This window comes from Pseudorasbora parva, chromosome 14 (assembly GCF_024679245.1).
Source record: "Pseudorasbora parva isolate DD20220531a chromosome 14, ASM2467924v1, whole genome shotgun sequence".
Taxonomy (NCBI): domain Eukaryota; kingdom Metazoa; phylum Chordata; class Actinopteri; order Cypriniformes; family Gobionidae; genus Pseudorasbora; species Pseudorasbora parva.
In genome coordinates this window covers 22,073,712-22,092,129 of record NC_090185.1, presented here as the reverse complement: position 1 = coordinate 22,092,129, position 18,418 = coordinate 22,073,712, and the positions used below count along the sequence as shown (strand labels likewise).

The 18,418-nt window shown below is 38.6% G+C and overlaps 1 protein-coding gene and 1 long non-coding RNA gene across 2 annotated transcripts in view; one reads left to right on the top strand and one right to left on the bottom strand.

The window, feature by feature from the left end:
• Window positions 1–4,683: 4,683 nt before the first annotated feature.
• On the top strand, window positions 4,684–12,099 carry LOC137039498 (uncharacterized). The gene is made up of 4 exons (XR_010897676.1): window positions 4,684–4,737; window positions 5,303–5,341; window positions 5,770–5,845; window positions 11,793–12,099. It is a non-coding gene; the product is annotated as an uncharacterized lncRNA (long non-coding RNA).
• Window positions 12,100–13,065: 966 nt separating this feature from the next.
• The window catches only part of yjefn3 (YjeF N-terminal domain containing 3), a 51,736-nt gene continuing 46,383 nt past the window's right edge, over window positions 13,066–18,418 (bottom strand). Inside the window, exons 3-6 of the mRNA XM_067415890.1 lie at window positions 17,971–18,081; window positions 16,020–16,133; window positions 15,757–15,907; window positions 13,066–13,618 (exon numbers count right to left, since the gene is read on the bottom strand). Of these exons, the coding sequence (XP_067271991.1) occupies window positions 13,422–13,618; window positions 15,757–15,907; window positions 16,020–16,133; window positions 17,971–18,081 (573 nt within the window). The 3' untranslated portion in view covers window positions 13,066–13,421. The remainder of the gene's footprint in view (window positions 13,619–15,756; window positions 15,908–16,019; window positions 16,134–17,970; window positions 18,082–18,418) is intronic.

The following is an 18,418-nucleotide window of genomic DNA, read 5'->3' as shown; positions in this document are numbered from 1 at the left end:
CCATAATGTGATGCACCTGTTGCAAAAAATAGGTGCGTACAAAGGGAGTTGTAAACTGCCAAATGGTTAAAAATCACAGATACTGATGCACAGTAACTCATAACGAGTCATAATGAGTGTTTGGTATGGTAATGACAATGACCATGTTGATATGTTTGGATTTGGTAGAGTAGATCTGTTAGGGCGCTGTAAAATATAGCATAAATGAATTACCTGTAGCAGATCTAAACGGGTGGAGCTGGGGAAGGTGGAGGGTCTCTGAAAGAGCGTTGTACTACTATTGCAAACGCCGACCAGGTATTTTAAAGTAGAGCAGCAAGCTCATTGGCTACTAATACTAATAATACAGTAGGAACCAATCAGCTGTGTTCTATAGAGAATGATGTGATTGCAGCGGATTGAGTTAAAGACCTATCAGCCTGCGCCATCTAGAGTTTCATGACTTTTGAACTTCGTATTAAAAATAAAACACTGAATTTAAAAATCAAGTGTATTTATGACATTTTTGAATTTACTAAAGATTACATTTAACAGTGCTATTAAATCATAAGTGTTTTTAAAGATGTACTTTAACCCTTTAAACGTATACCTCGGGTCATTAGAGACCCGGGACGTCATTCACTACCCTCCTCCTACCCCCATTTTTTTTTTTAAAGTTAGACATCAACCTTCTTAGTATTTCTCAATCAATTCATTATAAACAATATAACAAGAAAAAAACTATTATGAAACAATGCCTGTATTACCATTATGTTTTTGTAAAAAATTGTATAGGGTCACCAATGACCCGAGGTGTGTAACAGTGTAAGTATATTTTTTTCTGCAAAACAGTAATTGAATCATTGAAGACTGAATAAGTGCAATTCACCTTTACTTCACAAGGTGACAATGTCTGAAACACACTGATGAAGTGATGTTTTACTCATAGTTACCGCAGGCAGAAAACAAAAGAATAGGAACTATTATCAGCAAAACCTGAAATGGCTGAGAGACTGCAGAGCAAGAACTGAATGCAATCAAATATTAGAGTCTCTGCCATTTGATGATAGATCTGGTGGAGAAGCTGTCAGCGATCAAAATACTAATTTTGAAGATGTTGAAAATGATAGTTTGGAGAATATGTTTGATATGAATATGTGCCACATGCTGAACGTGCTGGGAAATGAGCTCTGACGAGGACAGTGATGATGGTATAAAACATCTGCTCAAACTGAACCCTTACAAGCTCCAAAAAGTAGCAAAATATGTTGTTTTTTTATTATTATTTTTATTTTATTTTTATTATTCTTTGAGGAGAGTTTTATATTATCATGACAGGTAGAGATCCATCCGTGTTAGATATAGATATGGGTCGCTAAAGACCCGAATATGTAATGATTGGCGAAACATTCAAGCATTTAAAGCTCCACTGTGTAACTTTTTTAGTTTATTCTTAGCTAAAAACACTTAGTTCTTTCAAAAAATATATGTGCTCATTAACGTATATTTACTTCTTTCAAGTAATAAAGTATTCTTGTAAGTTTATAATATGCCATTGAAAATACATACCGGTGAGGGGTTCGAATGCCAGTCGCCATGTTGCCCCTCCATCTTGAAAGTACATTAGGCAATGAGGGACATACCCATAAATTCAAGCTTCGCCTTTCGCGTTTTAACACTCGATGGCACCGTGTCGAATGTAAAGAGGGGGATTGCCATGTTAATCTTGGACTAAATCGGCCACCGTAGGAGTTAAAACGAAATCAGAATTGAGAGGAACAGAAACTAATATTCACTGGATGGTCATATACCTTTACACCGCTAGATGGGGGAAAATATCACACAGTGTAGCTTTAAGAGTGTGTTAGATGACAGGAAAGATCATCTAAAAGTAAAAAAAGAGGAAAGGAGCATGCACAGTTAGGTATCCAACATCAACCAAAAATAATAAACTAAAGAAATTCTTTACAATTGCATATAATGTACTGATATTGTGCGTCGCTCTTTAATTTATTGTTATTTTTGACTGTTTTCAACAAAGTGCAATGGCATTGAAGTTCATGAGGAATGGTTATTGTGTTTAAACATTTGTAAATATTTGCATGCAAGCATGTACAGTACTGTCCCACTGTCTGGAGCATGCATGCAGGGGCGTCGGACCGGGGGGATAACCAGGTACCGAGTAACCAGGGCCCAAGGCAGGGGGGGCCCTTAGAAGTCAGTTTTCTATACATACACATACATGGTACGGGGGCCCAGCAAGATGGTTTGTACCCAGGGCCCAAAATTTGGTGCTACGCCGCTGCATGCATGACCAATAATACATCCATGACGAGATGATGCGGTCTCATGGTGTCGTCCAATATTTAGGGTCATTTTGGCACAACTTTTTTGAAAGCCTTGATGAACACAGGAAATATTTTACTAAATGGGTCTGAAAAAAATTATCAGAAAGATCAGATTACAGGGAACTGTGGTATCAAAACAGAATAAACAGCCACATTTGCAAAGAAAAGCACAGACCAAAATTTTTCCCCGATTCTTTCTCAGTCTAAACAGATTTTTATATTTTCCTTTGTTACCATATTGAGTGCATATGGCTTCTTCTGCCTGTTACCTTTGTGGAGCTCTCTATGCGTGTTTAAAGACAATAAACCTACTTTTTGGCCTTCAGTGGGGTGGACAGAAATGTAAAATGTTTATTGGCAGACTAGGAAATATGATCTCCGGATGATTTCATGTCCACCTTTTGATGAATATATCCGAGTTTACAGAATGTCCTGAAAGAGCATTAGAGATGAATCATTACGCTGCTTCGGTATTCCGGTCCACATACTGTAACTGTTGTTGCTTTAGACAGAAACATTCCTTTATATCACCCACACCTTTTCCTGACTTTTGAATAAATCTCTGGGAAGAAATAATATACTGTATGGTCTAAAGAATATCGTAGCTACCGCTTGTTCCCAAATATTGGCTAACAGAGCACATTTTCCAAGGTTTGGCTAAATAATCCAACGTTTCTTTAAACACTGTCTAAATGAATAAACACAGTTTTTACATAGATAATTTATTCATCCAACCTATAAGAACTAAGAAAACACATGTACATAAAGTAAAAACAAAATGATTTACACGTATGTTTTTCAGCCTCAGATATATACACTGTAAAAAAAACACGTAATTTTACGGTAATAGTCTGTATTTTTTTACAGAATTTTCCTGTTTTTTCATTATACAGTGAAATGCCTGTTGTTTTACAGATATTTGCTGTAATTTATATTTTGACTATTAAATTTACGGGAATTCCTTGTATTTTGGTATTACATCAAATTTCCGTTTTTTAAGAGGAAATTTCTGTATTTTTACATAAGTTTGATTAATATTTTACAGATTTTTTCTGTAAAAATAGAAAACAGGAAATTAATGTATACTGTAAAAAAACACGTAATTTTACGGTAATAGTCTGTATTTTTTTACAGACTTTTCCTGTTTTTTCATTATACAGTGAAATGCCTGTTGTTTTACAGATATTTGCTGTAATGTATATTTTGACTATTAAATTTACGGGAATTCCTTGTATTTTGGTATTCCATCAAATTTCCGTTTTTTAAGAGGAAATTTCTGTATTTTTACATAAGTTTGATTAATATTTTACAGATTTTTTCTGTAAAAATAGAAAACAGGAAATTAATGTATACTGTAAAAAAAACGTAATTTTACGGTAATAGTCTGTATTTTTTTTTACAGAATTTTCCTGTTTTTTCACTATACAGTGAAATGCCTGTTGTTTTACAGATATTTGCTGTAATTTATATTCTGACTATTAAATTTACGGGAATTCCTTGTATTTTGGTATTACATCAAATTTCCGTTTTTTAAGAGGAAATTTCTGTATTTTTACATAAGTTTGATTAATATTTTACAGATTTTTTTCTGTAAAAATAGAAAAAAGGAAATTAATGTATAGAAATACATATATATATATATATATATATATATATATATATATATATATATATATATATATATATATATATATATATATATATAATTATATATTTAGTTTTTCACATAAACACTGGAATTGGCCTACATATGCAAATGTATCAACACTTCAGAAATAATATTTTTATATTATATAGTTTAATATTTGTATAATATTTTATAATTAATAAAACACATTTTAATACATTCAAAAATAATGTATATTTACATAACATTAATTAATAGATGAGTATATATGTAGCCTACCTTTTATAGAAATGAAAAAAAAAAGGTTTATGGAATTTGTCTTTTAGTTTAATTATTTGCTTTTTAAATAATTATAAGATTATTTAATAATATAATAATGTGTGTATGCACGTCATTTCGTGTTTGCGTAAAAGAGCTGGTAAATCGGGTAAATCAGTCTTTGAAGTTAACAGACTTCCATCACTACTGCAACTGATCACATCTTGTTCCGCTTGTCAAAAGTAAGCCTATGTCTGCTGCGTTTGGTGTTTTATTACGCATTTATTTTCATAATATCGTAAAATAAAATAATATAATAACACTTTCTTACTTTAAGTACGATGATATTTAAATGACAGTCATAAAGATTTTAAATATTCGAACCGAAGGAATTCCCGCCTTGGCGCAAGGATACATTCCCTTCTAAGCACACAGTGGGGCAACTGCGCGTGCGACAGGATTCTCTTGACCTTCAGCTTTGCCGTGGCCCGTCAATCTTGGATGATGTGAGGCGCAAATAAACAGGTAAAGTGCATGTATTTTAATTTTAAAAAAAAAATGTTTTACCGCTTTGAATCGTGTTGACTGTGTTTATATTAAACTTGGGCTCAGCCCGTTAACGTAATGATTTAAATTCTTTATAATGTTTAAACTTTATAATGTTAAGGCTTCAGGTGATGGTTCCGTGTAACGTTAGTTTTGTATCTTAACTTACTTTATAGTTTTAGTTTTAGCTTTCTGTTGCATTTTGTTACCAAATGCTATTTTTCCGTCGTCTTCGGATCAAAAAAGCTCAAAAATGCCGTCGACGAAATAGGGCGATTTTTTATTTTATTTTACCGTCGATGGCTGTTTGGCAATAAGTTTACCTCAGGTGAAAAACGGCATTTTTTAAGCTTAGACGACGCATACATCTGACTATATAACTTACAAGTAGTCAGTTTTAGACGTCGTCTAAGCTCAAAAATGCAGTTTTTCACCTAAGGGAAAAATTATTTGACAAAAAGCCGTCAACGGAAAAAATCTCGCTGTTTCGTCGACATGTCCCATACACTTAACGTTACACGCTTGTTTTTGTCTCTCCCTGTAGATAAGTTGAGAGCTGCCAGAGTCAAGATCAGGAAGAAAGGTGATCGTTGTTGCACCATGTAAATATGTTTGCAGATTACACTTGTAATAGTTGTAGTGTTTCAGTGAAAACTCTAAAAGGTTATGTAACGTTAACATCAAGCACTACACAGAAATGAGCCACATTACCTAACTTATATGCATGTTGCATGTCATGCTTCAGAAATTACAGCGCGTAGGCAGTCATCTTCATCAATAAGTCTCTGAAAAAATACTATGGCTGCATGGATCTGCTTGGTTACAAATATTCTTAAATATCTTGTGTTCAGGAATAATTAATGACTGAATTTTTGTATTAACTAACCCTTAATAAGAAAATAAGCAATCAATTAAGCAATCGATTCTTTGTTTATATGATTTTACCGGATGTGTATTACTCTTGCAAAATATATTACTCATTATGAGTCTTGTATTATGTGCTTTATTAAGGTCAAAGTGATGTCTGATAGCCCTTCAAGCAACTCAAATGCAGCCTGTGGCATTCTTGATAGAATGTCCCTTTCTGGTGAGTACATGGTGTACTATATAGTCATTTTTGGGAAATTATGATGTCATAATACATTTATTGTATTAATTTATACAATTTACATTCATTGCATTTATATGTAAAGAATTTGTAGGGTCCGCATCCTCACTTACACTCACACGCGCATCCTCACAAACACGCGCATCAAACACTCACACGCGTGAGACAAACACTCACAAACACCTGACAAACACTCACACGCGTATCCTCACAAACACTCACACGCGCATCCTCACAAACACGCGCATCCTCACATACACTCTCACGCGCATCCTCACATACACTCTCACGCGCATCCTCACATACACTCTCACGCGCATCCTCACATACACTCTCACGCGCATCCTCACATACACTCTCACGCGCATCCTCACATACACTCTCACGCGCATCCTCACATACACTCTCACGCGCATCCTCACATACACTCTCACGTGCGTTCCTCACATACACTCTCACGTGCGCATCCTCACATACACACTCACACGCGCATCCTCACATACACACTCACACGCGCATCCTCACATACACACTCACACGCGCATCCTCACATACACACTCACACGCGCATCCTCACATACACACTCACGCGCATCCTCACATACACTCTCACGCGCATCCTCACATACACTCAAACGCGCATCCTCGCATACACACTCAAACGCGCAACCTCGCATACACACTCACGCGCATCCTCGCATACACACTCACGCGCATCCTCGCATACACACTCACGCGCATCCTCGCATACACACTCACGCGCATCCTCACATACACACTCACGCGCATCCTCACATACACACTCACGCGCATCCTCACATACACACTCACGCGCATCCTCACATACACACTCACGCGCATCCTCACATACACACTCACGCGCATCCTCACTTACACTCACGCGCATCCTCACATACACTCACGCGCATCCTCACATACACTCACGCGCGCATCCTCACTTACACTCACGCGCATCCTCACTTAAACTCACGCGCATCCTCACATACACTCACGCGCATCCTCACATACACTCACCCGCATCCTCACATACACTCACGCGCGCATCCTCACATACACTCACGCGCATCCTCACTTAGACTCGCGCATCCTCACATACACTCACGCGCGCATCCTCACATACACTCACGCGCGCATCCTCACATACAATCACGCGCGCATCCTCACATACACTCACGCGCGCATCCTCACATTCACTCACGTGCGCATCCTCACATACACTCACGCGCGCATCCTTACATACACTCACGCGCGCATCCACACTTAGACTCTTGCATCCTCACATACACTCACGCGCGCATCCTCACATACACTCACGCGCATCCTCACTTAGACTCGCGCATCCTCACATACACTCACGCGCGCATCCTCACATACACTCACGCGCGCATCCTCACATACACTCACGCGCGCATCCTCACATACACTCACGCGCGCATCCTCACATACACTCACGCGCGCATCCTTACATACACTCACGCGCGCATCCTCACTTAGACTCACGCGCGCATCCACACTTAGACTCTTGCATCCTCGCATACACTCTCACACACATCCTCACTTAGACTCGCACATCCTCACTTAGACTCGCACATCCTCACTTAGACTCAAGCGCGCATCCACACTTAGACTCTTGCATCCTCGCATACACTCTCACGCGCATCCTCACTTAGACTCGCACATCCTCACTTAGACTCACATGCATCCTCACTTACACTGACGCGCGGATCCTCACTTACACTCACGCGCATCCTCACATACACTCACACGCGCATCCTCACATACACTCACGCGCGCATCCTCACTTACTCTCATACGCATCCTCACTTACTCTCACACGCATCCTCACTTACACTCATGCGCATCCTCACTTACTCACACGCATCCTCACTTACACTCACACGCATCCTCACTTACACTCACACGCGCATCCTCACTTAGACTCAAACGCATCCTCACTTACTCACGCGCATCCTCACTTACTCACGCACATCCTCACTTACGCTCACGCGCATCCTCACTTACACTCATACGCATCCTCACTTAAACTCACGCGCATCCTCACTTACACTCATACGCATCCTCACTTACACTCACGCGCATCCTCACTTACACTCACGCGCATCCTCACTTAGACTCACGCGCATCTTCACTTATGCTGCGTTCACACCGCACGCGAATGACGCGAATATATTGCGGTATTCGCGCGAAGATGGACGCGTGAACAATTTGAATCCATTCGCGCGTGAAATTCGCTTCATTCGCGTGTGACATTCACTACACAACAGACGTGAATTTGCGTCATGGGAGGGGGTTCTGCCAGGCAGCGGCAGTCGGCAGAAGGACTAGCCGAGTTAAGGCTGCTCTCACCGAGGTTGATGAGCGCTGAGCTCCGGTGATCGCCTGGGTCTCACACCTCCAAAAACACCAGATCAAATTTTCAAATAGGAGCTCTCTTAATAAATAAATCACATATTTGAGCTTTAAACAACTACATTCTCACCTGAACAACTATTAAAACTACATTTTGTGACACAATACAGCAGTATTTTTAAATTACTCTGGCCTCAGGGTTTCCCCAATGGGTTTCCCATCCGTCACTTCACCACGTGACAGCAGTAAGCAGGCTCCTCATTGGTTAACGCGGCGCGAATATCCACCAAAGTTCAGATTTTTCAACTTGAGCGATTCGCGCGAATCACGCGTTCAAAACGCTCAATTCGCGTGATCATTGCCGCGTCATTCGCGCCGCAGAATGCCTATTCGCGTTGCTGCATTGACTTAACATGGAAATCACTCGTGCGAATTGCGTCATTCGCGTGCGGTGTGAACTAGGGATGTCAATTTTCACAAATTCCCATGATCGATCGTTGTTTAACTTAACGATCAATTAATCGATTAATCGTTAACCATAATACTGAAATATGCGTCTACAGCATGACAGTAAGCCTATGTGCAATGCTGCTCAAAACGCCATGTTCTTCACCAAATGAATGAGAAGGATTTTTTTTATCTAAACAAAGGGCTATGGGATTGTAAAATTAGTCGATGTTATTTATAATTTAATTTAATTACTTATTTAATAACCGAATATAACATGTAATACAACACGAACGCCGCCTCAGATCTGTTATTCAGAATTTGTGGACGCACTTGCAAGAGCAACGTGCTGAAACGTCACCTAAACCCAGTTAATTCAAAACGATTTATTAAAATATTGTTTTCATTAATGTTATGTAATGTGACAGTCCCAATCAAAGTTATTATTAGTCGTGCGTTGCTGTTTGAACTGCGCGAGCTGAAGCCGATGCGCTGAATCAACACTGGTAAGTTACACTGAAACTTTGCTAGCACGTTAAGTCAACAAAAAGCTTCCTATATGAGATTAATCAGATTAATATAAAGTTAACAAAATGTTACAAATTATATATCTTCACAAAATGATGCGAATGGACAAGTGAACTTGAATTGAGTTGCTGATATTCATATTAGAGGATGGATACCCGACCCGAGCCCGACGGGTTCCGACGGTACCCGACGGGTCGGGCCGGGTTCGGACAGATATTTAGAAATGACGTTCGGGTTCAGGTCGGGCTCGGTCACGTCAGCGCGAAAAGGCATTGAACCTTTTAAATTTAAAACTGCTTATTATGCAAGTAGCCAATGGGCCTGTTTAACTTGATGCAATGGTTTGTTTTTGTGATTAAAATACATGCATAATATTACCCTAACATCCGTCTTCCTGCATGCGGAAATTTGTTTATGTCGCCGTGACAACAACTCGCAACACGTGCGTGCATATTGCCCGCGGCATCCCTGTCATTCCAGTGAGCGCAACTTCAGCGCTGCTGGCAGCAGGACAGCCTTGAAGCCATCCGCAGTTGATGCAATCCTTTTTCTACATAAAACCTCGATTAGCCTAAACTTTGATGGATAGATTATGTAAATAGATCCCATGTTGCAGTTTAGGAAACATACAGTTTGAGAAAATTGGTAAGATGACTTTCATTTCAATAAGCATTTAAATTGTGTTACGTTAATGTTTTGTTCTGTTAGCTTGGGCCATTTTTAGCAGACCTTTGTTCATTTAATTTCAGTTGGCTATTTGATTGGGCTCTGTGTAACGTTTGATGCCCCGTGTGCGCGCTGATGCGCTCGTCTGTAAACATTTCAGAATGGCTTCCTTACAGTTGCTTAATAAAAGCGGGATTTCCACACAAACAAACGTGCGTGTCATTAGTATATGAGGGGAAAAAATTGATTTTAACTGTCGGGCTCGGGTCGGGCTCGGACATAAATATTTGAATGCCTGTCGGGCTCGGGTCGGGTTCGGTTACTGCTCTGTCGGACGCGGGTCGGGCTCGGACAGAAAAATGCAGCCCGATCCGCACTCTAATTCATATGCAGAATGGGAGACGCGTGGCGTTCACGCGCTCTAGGAACAACGCTCTGAACACGGCACCTAAACCCGATGACTTTACAACCATTTATTAAAATTGTGTTCTCATTTGTTATATAATATGACTGTCCCAATCATCGTTATTATGCATTGCTCTGTATGCGCTAAAGCCGAAGCACTGAATGAAAACCAGCCATCACTGACTGAAGCCATTTGTTAGTGCGTTTTATTTCGCTGAAAGAAACGCATCCTATATGATTGATCACATATATAACGTTACAAAATAAATGTAATGTTACAAATTACTTCAGCACAATCTGATGCGAATGCACAAGTGAACTTGAACTAAGTTACATGCGTTAGTCAGAATGCGTGACTCATGTTGTGCATGCGCTCTTCCTGGATCAACGTAATGAAACACACGGCAAATAAACCCAAATACTTAAAAATCACAATGTTTTATTACAATAGTGTTCTCATTAATGTTGTGTAATATGACAGTCCCAATCAGTCATTATTAGTGCTGTTGGAGCTGCACGCTGAAGCTGATCACCGCCACGCTTTTACTACCGCTCATCTCTAACGTAATTATTAACCAAATGCACCCTTATGAGATAAATCAGCTAAAGATAGGCCTGAACAAAATAAACACAATATTACAACTTACATTTGCGCAAAACAAAAGGTTGCGAATGCACATGCAAGCTTGCAGTCATGATGAAGGTGTAACTCCAGCTGTAAAATGGTTCCAAATAGAACTCGGGCGCGCTCGCATCATTTTTCCTCCCGTTTCCTCACGCACGCGCATGACCCTGCTTAATCGATGATCGATAAGTCTTATCGATCAAATGTCTTATCGACAATTAATCGATCATCGATTAATCGTTGACATCCCTAGTGTGAACGCAGCATTAAGGGGGTCGCACACCGGACGCGGAGCTCGGCGGCGCGCCTTGTCTTTAAAATTCGAACACATTGTTTTCAATGAGTGTACGCACACCGGTGGCGTCATTCGGCCTTCTAAATCCTGCCGCGCCACAGAGCGCCATTTCAAGGCTTTATATTAAAAGTATATTATCGTTAAGGTATACTGATTTCAACCTTTGCTACAAGACAAATTTGTTTTACATTCTGAGTTCAACAGCTTGAATAAAGTCTAAACATATTTTGGGGAAATGTATAATAAACGTAGCCTTTTAAAATGTGCGCGTCTGGTGTGCGATACCTGAGACGCTGCGCGGCGCGCCGCCGAGCTCCGCGTCCGGTGTGCGACCCCCTTTAGACTCACGCGCATCCTCACATACACTCACGCGCATCCTCACTTAGACTCGCGCATCCTCACTTACACTCATACGCATCCTCACTTACTCACGCGCATCCTCACACTCACGCGCATCCTCACACTCACGCGCATCCTCACATACACTCACATGCGCATCCTCACTTAGACTCGCGCATCCTCACATACACTCAATGATTTATTACTGAGGTTTCTTTTCTCTCTCACAGATGCCTTTTCAAGATAAACCCTGAGACGGGATCAAAAGTCGAGATAGAAGAACACGTCAAGAAAGGAACTGGCAGTCAGTCTAAAGGTTCTTTCGTTGATGAGCAGAATTGTGGATTATGGATGGATGGAGTAAAAACTTTCGTAAGCGTGTCAAATCTCTCTTTATTACCATAGAGAAATTCTTGAGTGTTACAGACTTTTTCGTGATTTAATTATTTTATTTTCATGACTCATCTGTTGATGAGACAAATCCACTTTTTCGTCATATATGTGTATAACAAATTGCTATTGTACAATATCTTACATTGTTGCAGTTATTATTAAAAATTTTTTTTATTGTTGTAGTTATGAACTAATTGTTATATTGTTAAAGTGTTGAAGTCATGAACTAATTTTATTATTGGTATGCTGCTTTGTTTTTTTTTATATTTTTGCAGTTATGATATAACTTTGTATATATAATGTGGTCATTATGAACAAACTATATTGTGATCACATTACTATTTTAAAACAACCTTAAAGTTCATTTTTTTAAATAAAAACTACAAAAACAATCTTTTGCACTCTAGGGTGGTTATTTGAGTTGTAGTAATGTCCAATCTAATTGGTAATTTCATGGTTGTTACATAATTTTCCACAATTTGTAATCCTTATTTTTTTACATAATTTTCTTGTTTAAATATAGAAACTCATATAAATGACAGATAAAACCTGTATTTTGAACTATGGAAAATTACTGTAATTTTACGTGTTGGTTATTTTACAGTTTTTTTCTGGCGCCCCAGCTGCCGGAATATTTCCGTTTTTTTACGTGTTGGTTATTTTTTGTTATTTTACAGTTTTTTTCTGGCGCCCAGCTGCCGGAATATTTCTGTTTTTTTACGTGTTGGTTATTTTCTGTTATTTTACAGTTTTTTTCTGGCGCCCCAGCTGCCGGAATATTTCCGTTTTTTTACGGGTTGGTTATTTTCTGTTATTTTACAGTTTTTTTCTGGCGCCCCAGCTGCCGGAATATTTCCGTTTTTTTACGTGTTGGTTATTTTTTGTTATTTTACAGTTTTTTTCTGGCGCCCAGCTGCCGGAATATTTCTGTTTTTTTACGTGTTGGTTATTTTCTGTTATTTTACAGTTTTTTTCTGGCGCCCCAGCTGCCGGAATATTTCCGTTTTTTTACGTGTTGGTTATTTTCTGTTATTTTACAGTTTTTTTCTGGCGCCCCAGCTGCCGGAATATTTCCGTTTTTTTACAGGTATTTTTTTTACAGTGTACTATACAACTTTACCAAAAACGTACAGGTGAATAAACTCGTATTGGAGTAAAATTCCTGCAGAAATGCATTGGATTTGTAGGTGTCGTGCACATTGGACTGGAGGCACTATCAGGGTAATGCACTTTCAATACATCCAACATTTAAAAGACTTGCGTATTGAACAAAATTGTATTGGCAATTTTGAAGAATCAACAGGAAAGTTTGCAAAATTGAATAGATAATTCTAAACCCATTTCTTAGGAGCCAAAACTCCCCTACTACCCCAAGTATCTCAGTAACTGAATGCCACAGAACAATCTATAAAATACAAAAGGGGAAAAACATCATTGTTATTCAAAATACAGGTTTGTATAAACGGCTACAGTTCTATAACACACTCCGTGCCGGGGAATTCTGGCAGATTAAGTTCGTATTTTTTCTGAATGTCATAGGGAAGGAATCGTCCCGCCAGAAAATGTTTTCCAGAGAAACCTGTTGCGCACTTTTTGGGAGCTGTCAGAGACACGAGAACTTCTGGATTTATCCCATCTTTGGCCGGTTCATCAACATCCCAACCTTCAGGAAAAGAGAGATAGGAAAAGTGAATCCTTTCTCACCATCACAAGCCACTAGTCATTAACTGAAACATAACCATGTTTCCAAATTCCCCCAGATAAGGGGCGAAAAAACTGGCTCGTAAAGATCGTTCATCATAATCCTGTCATGTGGAAAGTGAGCAGCAAAAATACAACGTGTCAGCCATCAGCTGCAATTTTCAAATAATGTCTCCTGATGACATAATGGCTACAAGTTTACTTTGGTTTTATAATTTGTCTGTTTTGCGAACACCAGGTCCAGTGCAACACATTTAGGTCTCTCAGGTCATCTATCAGAAAAACTGGATTTCAAACAGATTTCATCACTCAAATCTCCTTGGAGGTGTTAGTAACCCATTTCACATACTTGTAATGTATCAACAATTTATTTATTAAGTATATTATTCGTTTTTTTACAGCATTGCACATCTATAGATGTTAGCAAGCTAGTAGCTATTAACATTTGTTTGTAATCCATTTTTCAATAATATTATTCAGTTTGACTTTGACAGCATTAGGTTGCTATTAGATATTAGCAAAGGTAGCTAATAGCTATTAGCCGTTGATGCTAGTAATTAATTTCTTAATAATAGAATATCTATTTTGCCTAGGCTACTAAGTATATTTTTTAAAATTATACATTTTTAGCTAGCACTCAGTTTGACTTTGACAGCAGTAAGTAGCCTTTGATGCTAGTAACCAATTCCTCAATAAAATAATGACTACTGCACACTTACAATAGCTACTACCATTTTGTATTATTATTATTGATCTATTATTCAGTTTAACCTCTATAGTATCAGCTACTAGGCTATCTAGTGGTGAAATAGACTTAAATGTGGTAGTAAATCCTTTCTTAAACCTTTTAAAAATCTTTTTACCTAGTATTTGATTTTACCTCTTATAGTATTACCTTTTATAGTATTTATTAGCTAGCAACAATTATCCAGTGCAGCTAATAGCTATAAGCTAAAGTTAATGCTGAAGTAATATCTGTGCCACAATAGTGATCAAACTAAATTGCACAATAATCATAGAATTTAGTATGTAACAGACTGTGAACACTTTAATTCATGTACATCCATGTAATTCATGTTTTTCATATAAATTAATTTGTAAGAAGGCTAACATATGTAGGCTATTTACTGCATATGGTTAGCTGTCATGAGTTACACAAATGATGTTCAGTGTATAAAAATAGACACTTGAGATTTGTTTTGGTTGTTCTGTTAGCAGTTTTCTTGAGTGTGCCGATGAATGCTAATGAGTATTTTTAACGTCTTAAGCTGCAGTCTGACAAAAAAAAAAAAAAAAAAACATTCTTCTGAACAGATTGAGAATATGTTTTTCTTTTCCTTGCAAGTAACCACTTTATTTACTGGATGTCACATAATTTTTTCGTTGTGGCATTGCACAATAAAAAGGGATTTCGCATCGGTGGAGCCTTTTCATATTTCCTAAAACTATTGGTGGAAGTTGGCACTGAAGGATCTAGGGACAATTTTAGTTCTAGGAACTCCTTTTGGGGGAACTAATTTCCTCCTACATCAGAGTAGGGTCTAACTCAGCACAACAGGAACTACCAGTGACATAAGTGTACACTGATTGGCCGAACGCATGTGAAACACCAGCATCCTCCATTTAAAAAAAAAAACATTATAGCCTATATATTTACTCCAGAAATTAACTTTACGAACACAGAAAACAGTGATAGTTGGAACTCTCAACATATACGCTAAAAGGAAAATACAGACACGAATACTTTTTCATATGCCGTCTACTTTCTTTGTATAACAGTTCTATCTACTAACGTATTAGACAGGACTGTTAAACAGATTGTAAACTAATGAAGACGGAGAATGTAAGAGCTGTGTGCTCAGGCTCTGGAGTTCTCAGTGCCGTCAGCATAAGTCACAACAACAAGCGCGGCTTGCGTCTCTTCAGAGCTCCTACTGGCAGTGCGAGTGCAACCAGAAAAACGGCCCTAGGGGAAATTTTAGTTCTCGGGGAATCACCCTGGTGGTTAGTTCCTATAACTAAGTTCTAGAACTACCCCATGCGAAAGCCTCTAAAGATGCCATGGGCAGAATTCAGGATATGTGTTTAATGAGCAAATACCTGAGGGCACGTCCACACTAACGATGGGTATTTTGACCTGTTTGAGAGTCACCAGCATCCCAGCATAGGGCTCCTTCACCTCCGTATTGTCGGTTTCAGGTCCCAGGATCGCATCGATCACCAGATTGTAGGCATCATTTAACAGCTGGACCTGGTCGTGGGGTCAGACGGGACTCGATTAAGGTTGACAGATGTCTAGAAGAGTGAGCATCACATTGACATCTCTCTTCCAGTGAGCATTATTATTTAAGACGGGCACCCACCTCTGTCGGAAGATAGGACAGGAAAGGGATGTCCATTTTCTCGCACTGAACGGTGAAGTCCTGGTGCAAACTCTGAGAAGAACGCTTGGGATAGAAAATGGTGGGCTCATATTCCTACATGTGAGAGACAAGGAAGAAAAGAGTTTCCCTTCAGAACATCACTTTTCAGATTTCCTTCATTATGTCATTATTAGAACATTGCCAGTTTTTACTATCTCTTTCATTTATTTTTACATTACATTTACATTTCATTTACATTACATTACAAAAAAATACATTTATTTTAGACTTGCTATTTTAAACTATGCAATATATGCTCATCTGAACAGAGTGAAATAAACCATTTTAAAATGTATTGTGTATTTTTATATAAATTGTTCAAAAATCTGTCCCTAGGTTGTGAAAAACAGACATGAAAATGTGTTACATGGAAGTCATACATGAACCGTGATTTTGCCAAGTAAGCCATGTTTCTGGATCGACATATATTGTTGATTCTGCAACAACATTCCTATCTGAAAACGTAGTCCTATCCCTAACCCTAAACCTCTACCCATAACTTAACCCTAAAATCAGAGGGTGACTAACACTAACACCTAACATTTGTTGACAGCTAAACTTGTCATAAACTGTAAACTTCTCGCTCAAATCTGATTGGTTGATGATGCTGGATCAACAGAGATGTTGATCCAGGAATATGTACATTCATCTGAATGGGACAGTCTCCATAAAAGCTTTCTGTTTTTTAAAGCAATATTTTGTCCCCCTGTGGATATGCAGGGGAAATTTTGAGTTCATAAATCACATAACATAATTACCTTATAATTTAATTCTTAGAAGAACATTAGTAGTGATTAATGTGGACTAAAATTTATGGTTTTAAACACCTCATTTGCTCAGCATACAGGATAAAGTCCATACAGTCTGGATAAGTTGCCGGGTAAGTTCATTACAATCCTGCAGTTTAACTTAATGTATTTGTTACATAACGCTGGTACGGATACAAGAATCCATGCAGATGTACACTGGGAATGTATTAAACAGCTGCCATCATGTGATGACCCTCTATTGTTCGTTTTTTTTTTTTTTTTTCACCGATCCAATTTTTTATCCGTTCCAAGAATCCCATAATGTAAACTGGCCAAATCTTGACTGGCCAAACCTCACTCCATCAGAATGAAAAGAAGGATAACTTTAACAGAGTATACGTTTATTAGACGAATACAGATTCTCCATAAATCTAGCATCACAGAGGAGCATGGTGATGTTAAAATAAGGCATATAATAGGTTTTCATTTTTTCACCTTTTTTTAAAATCTGGAAATGTTGGAGCATATGTGCTTACCGCTTACTAAAAAGATACTCTTAAAATCAACATATAAAACATTCAGAAACTGGATTTTTAAGGACAAAAATGACTTAATTGTATTCATTAGATTGGATTTTGAAAAGTGGTTTGAATAAGCTGACAACAAAGGCCCTGTCCCAAATGGCATTTACAGTTATGTGGATATACAATGGCGCATGATCGTGAAGTCCACAAGACTGTAATTTGCCATTTTAGCTTTCAGAGGGGTACTCGCGAGGCGATATGGCCCTTGATTCACACTTTCCTCGTGCCCACACTTAAGCGAGCTCCGTAGCAAACTTCTACCCTTCAAAACGGTATTACATCACAGAAGTGCAGATTCGTAGCAAGACTGCAAGTGTTTAGGGTGCCATTTGGGACAGGGCCTAAGAGAGTTTGTTCATGTCAACGGAAAGAAATGTAATTTCTGATGCCAAAAAAGGTGCTGTGATTAGGCCTACAACTTACGTTTTACAACTAACTTCGGAACAATGTGAAATGAATCATACACAATAATAGCAAGAAAGTGCAGTAGGAAAGCAAATACACCCTGTCAGTATCCATTCGGTCTCAGTGCCCTTTGGCGTAGCACTCTGTACTTACAAATATACGCAGATGGCGGGCACACACCAGACCGATAGAGCCATTCTGCTCAGGACCACAAACAACCAACAGGGTGGGCTGCTTTTTACTCAAAGAGCTCAAAGGAAAAGCCTGGGGAGAGACAGAGCGAGAGAGACACAGTTAAACAGGGCAGGGAGACGTTCAGTCTCTATCTGCATTTGGAGAGATAATGTTCATCACAATAACCCAGCAACAGTTGCAAAAATAGTAATAAGCTGTGGAAACATTGCAGGCTTAAAATAACACACTTTCTGATACACTAATACGTTTTCTCTCCGTTGGCACTGAGGCAGCGTTATTGTCCTGTGAAGACTGACCTTTTTGAAAACGCTTTCCCAAGTGGATACATTTGAAAATGCAGTTTTTGCGTAAAATGCAAGTTTTTCCAGTGAAAACACACACACACACACACACACACACACACACA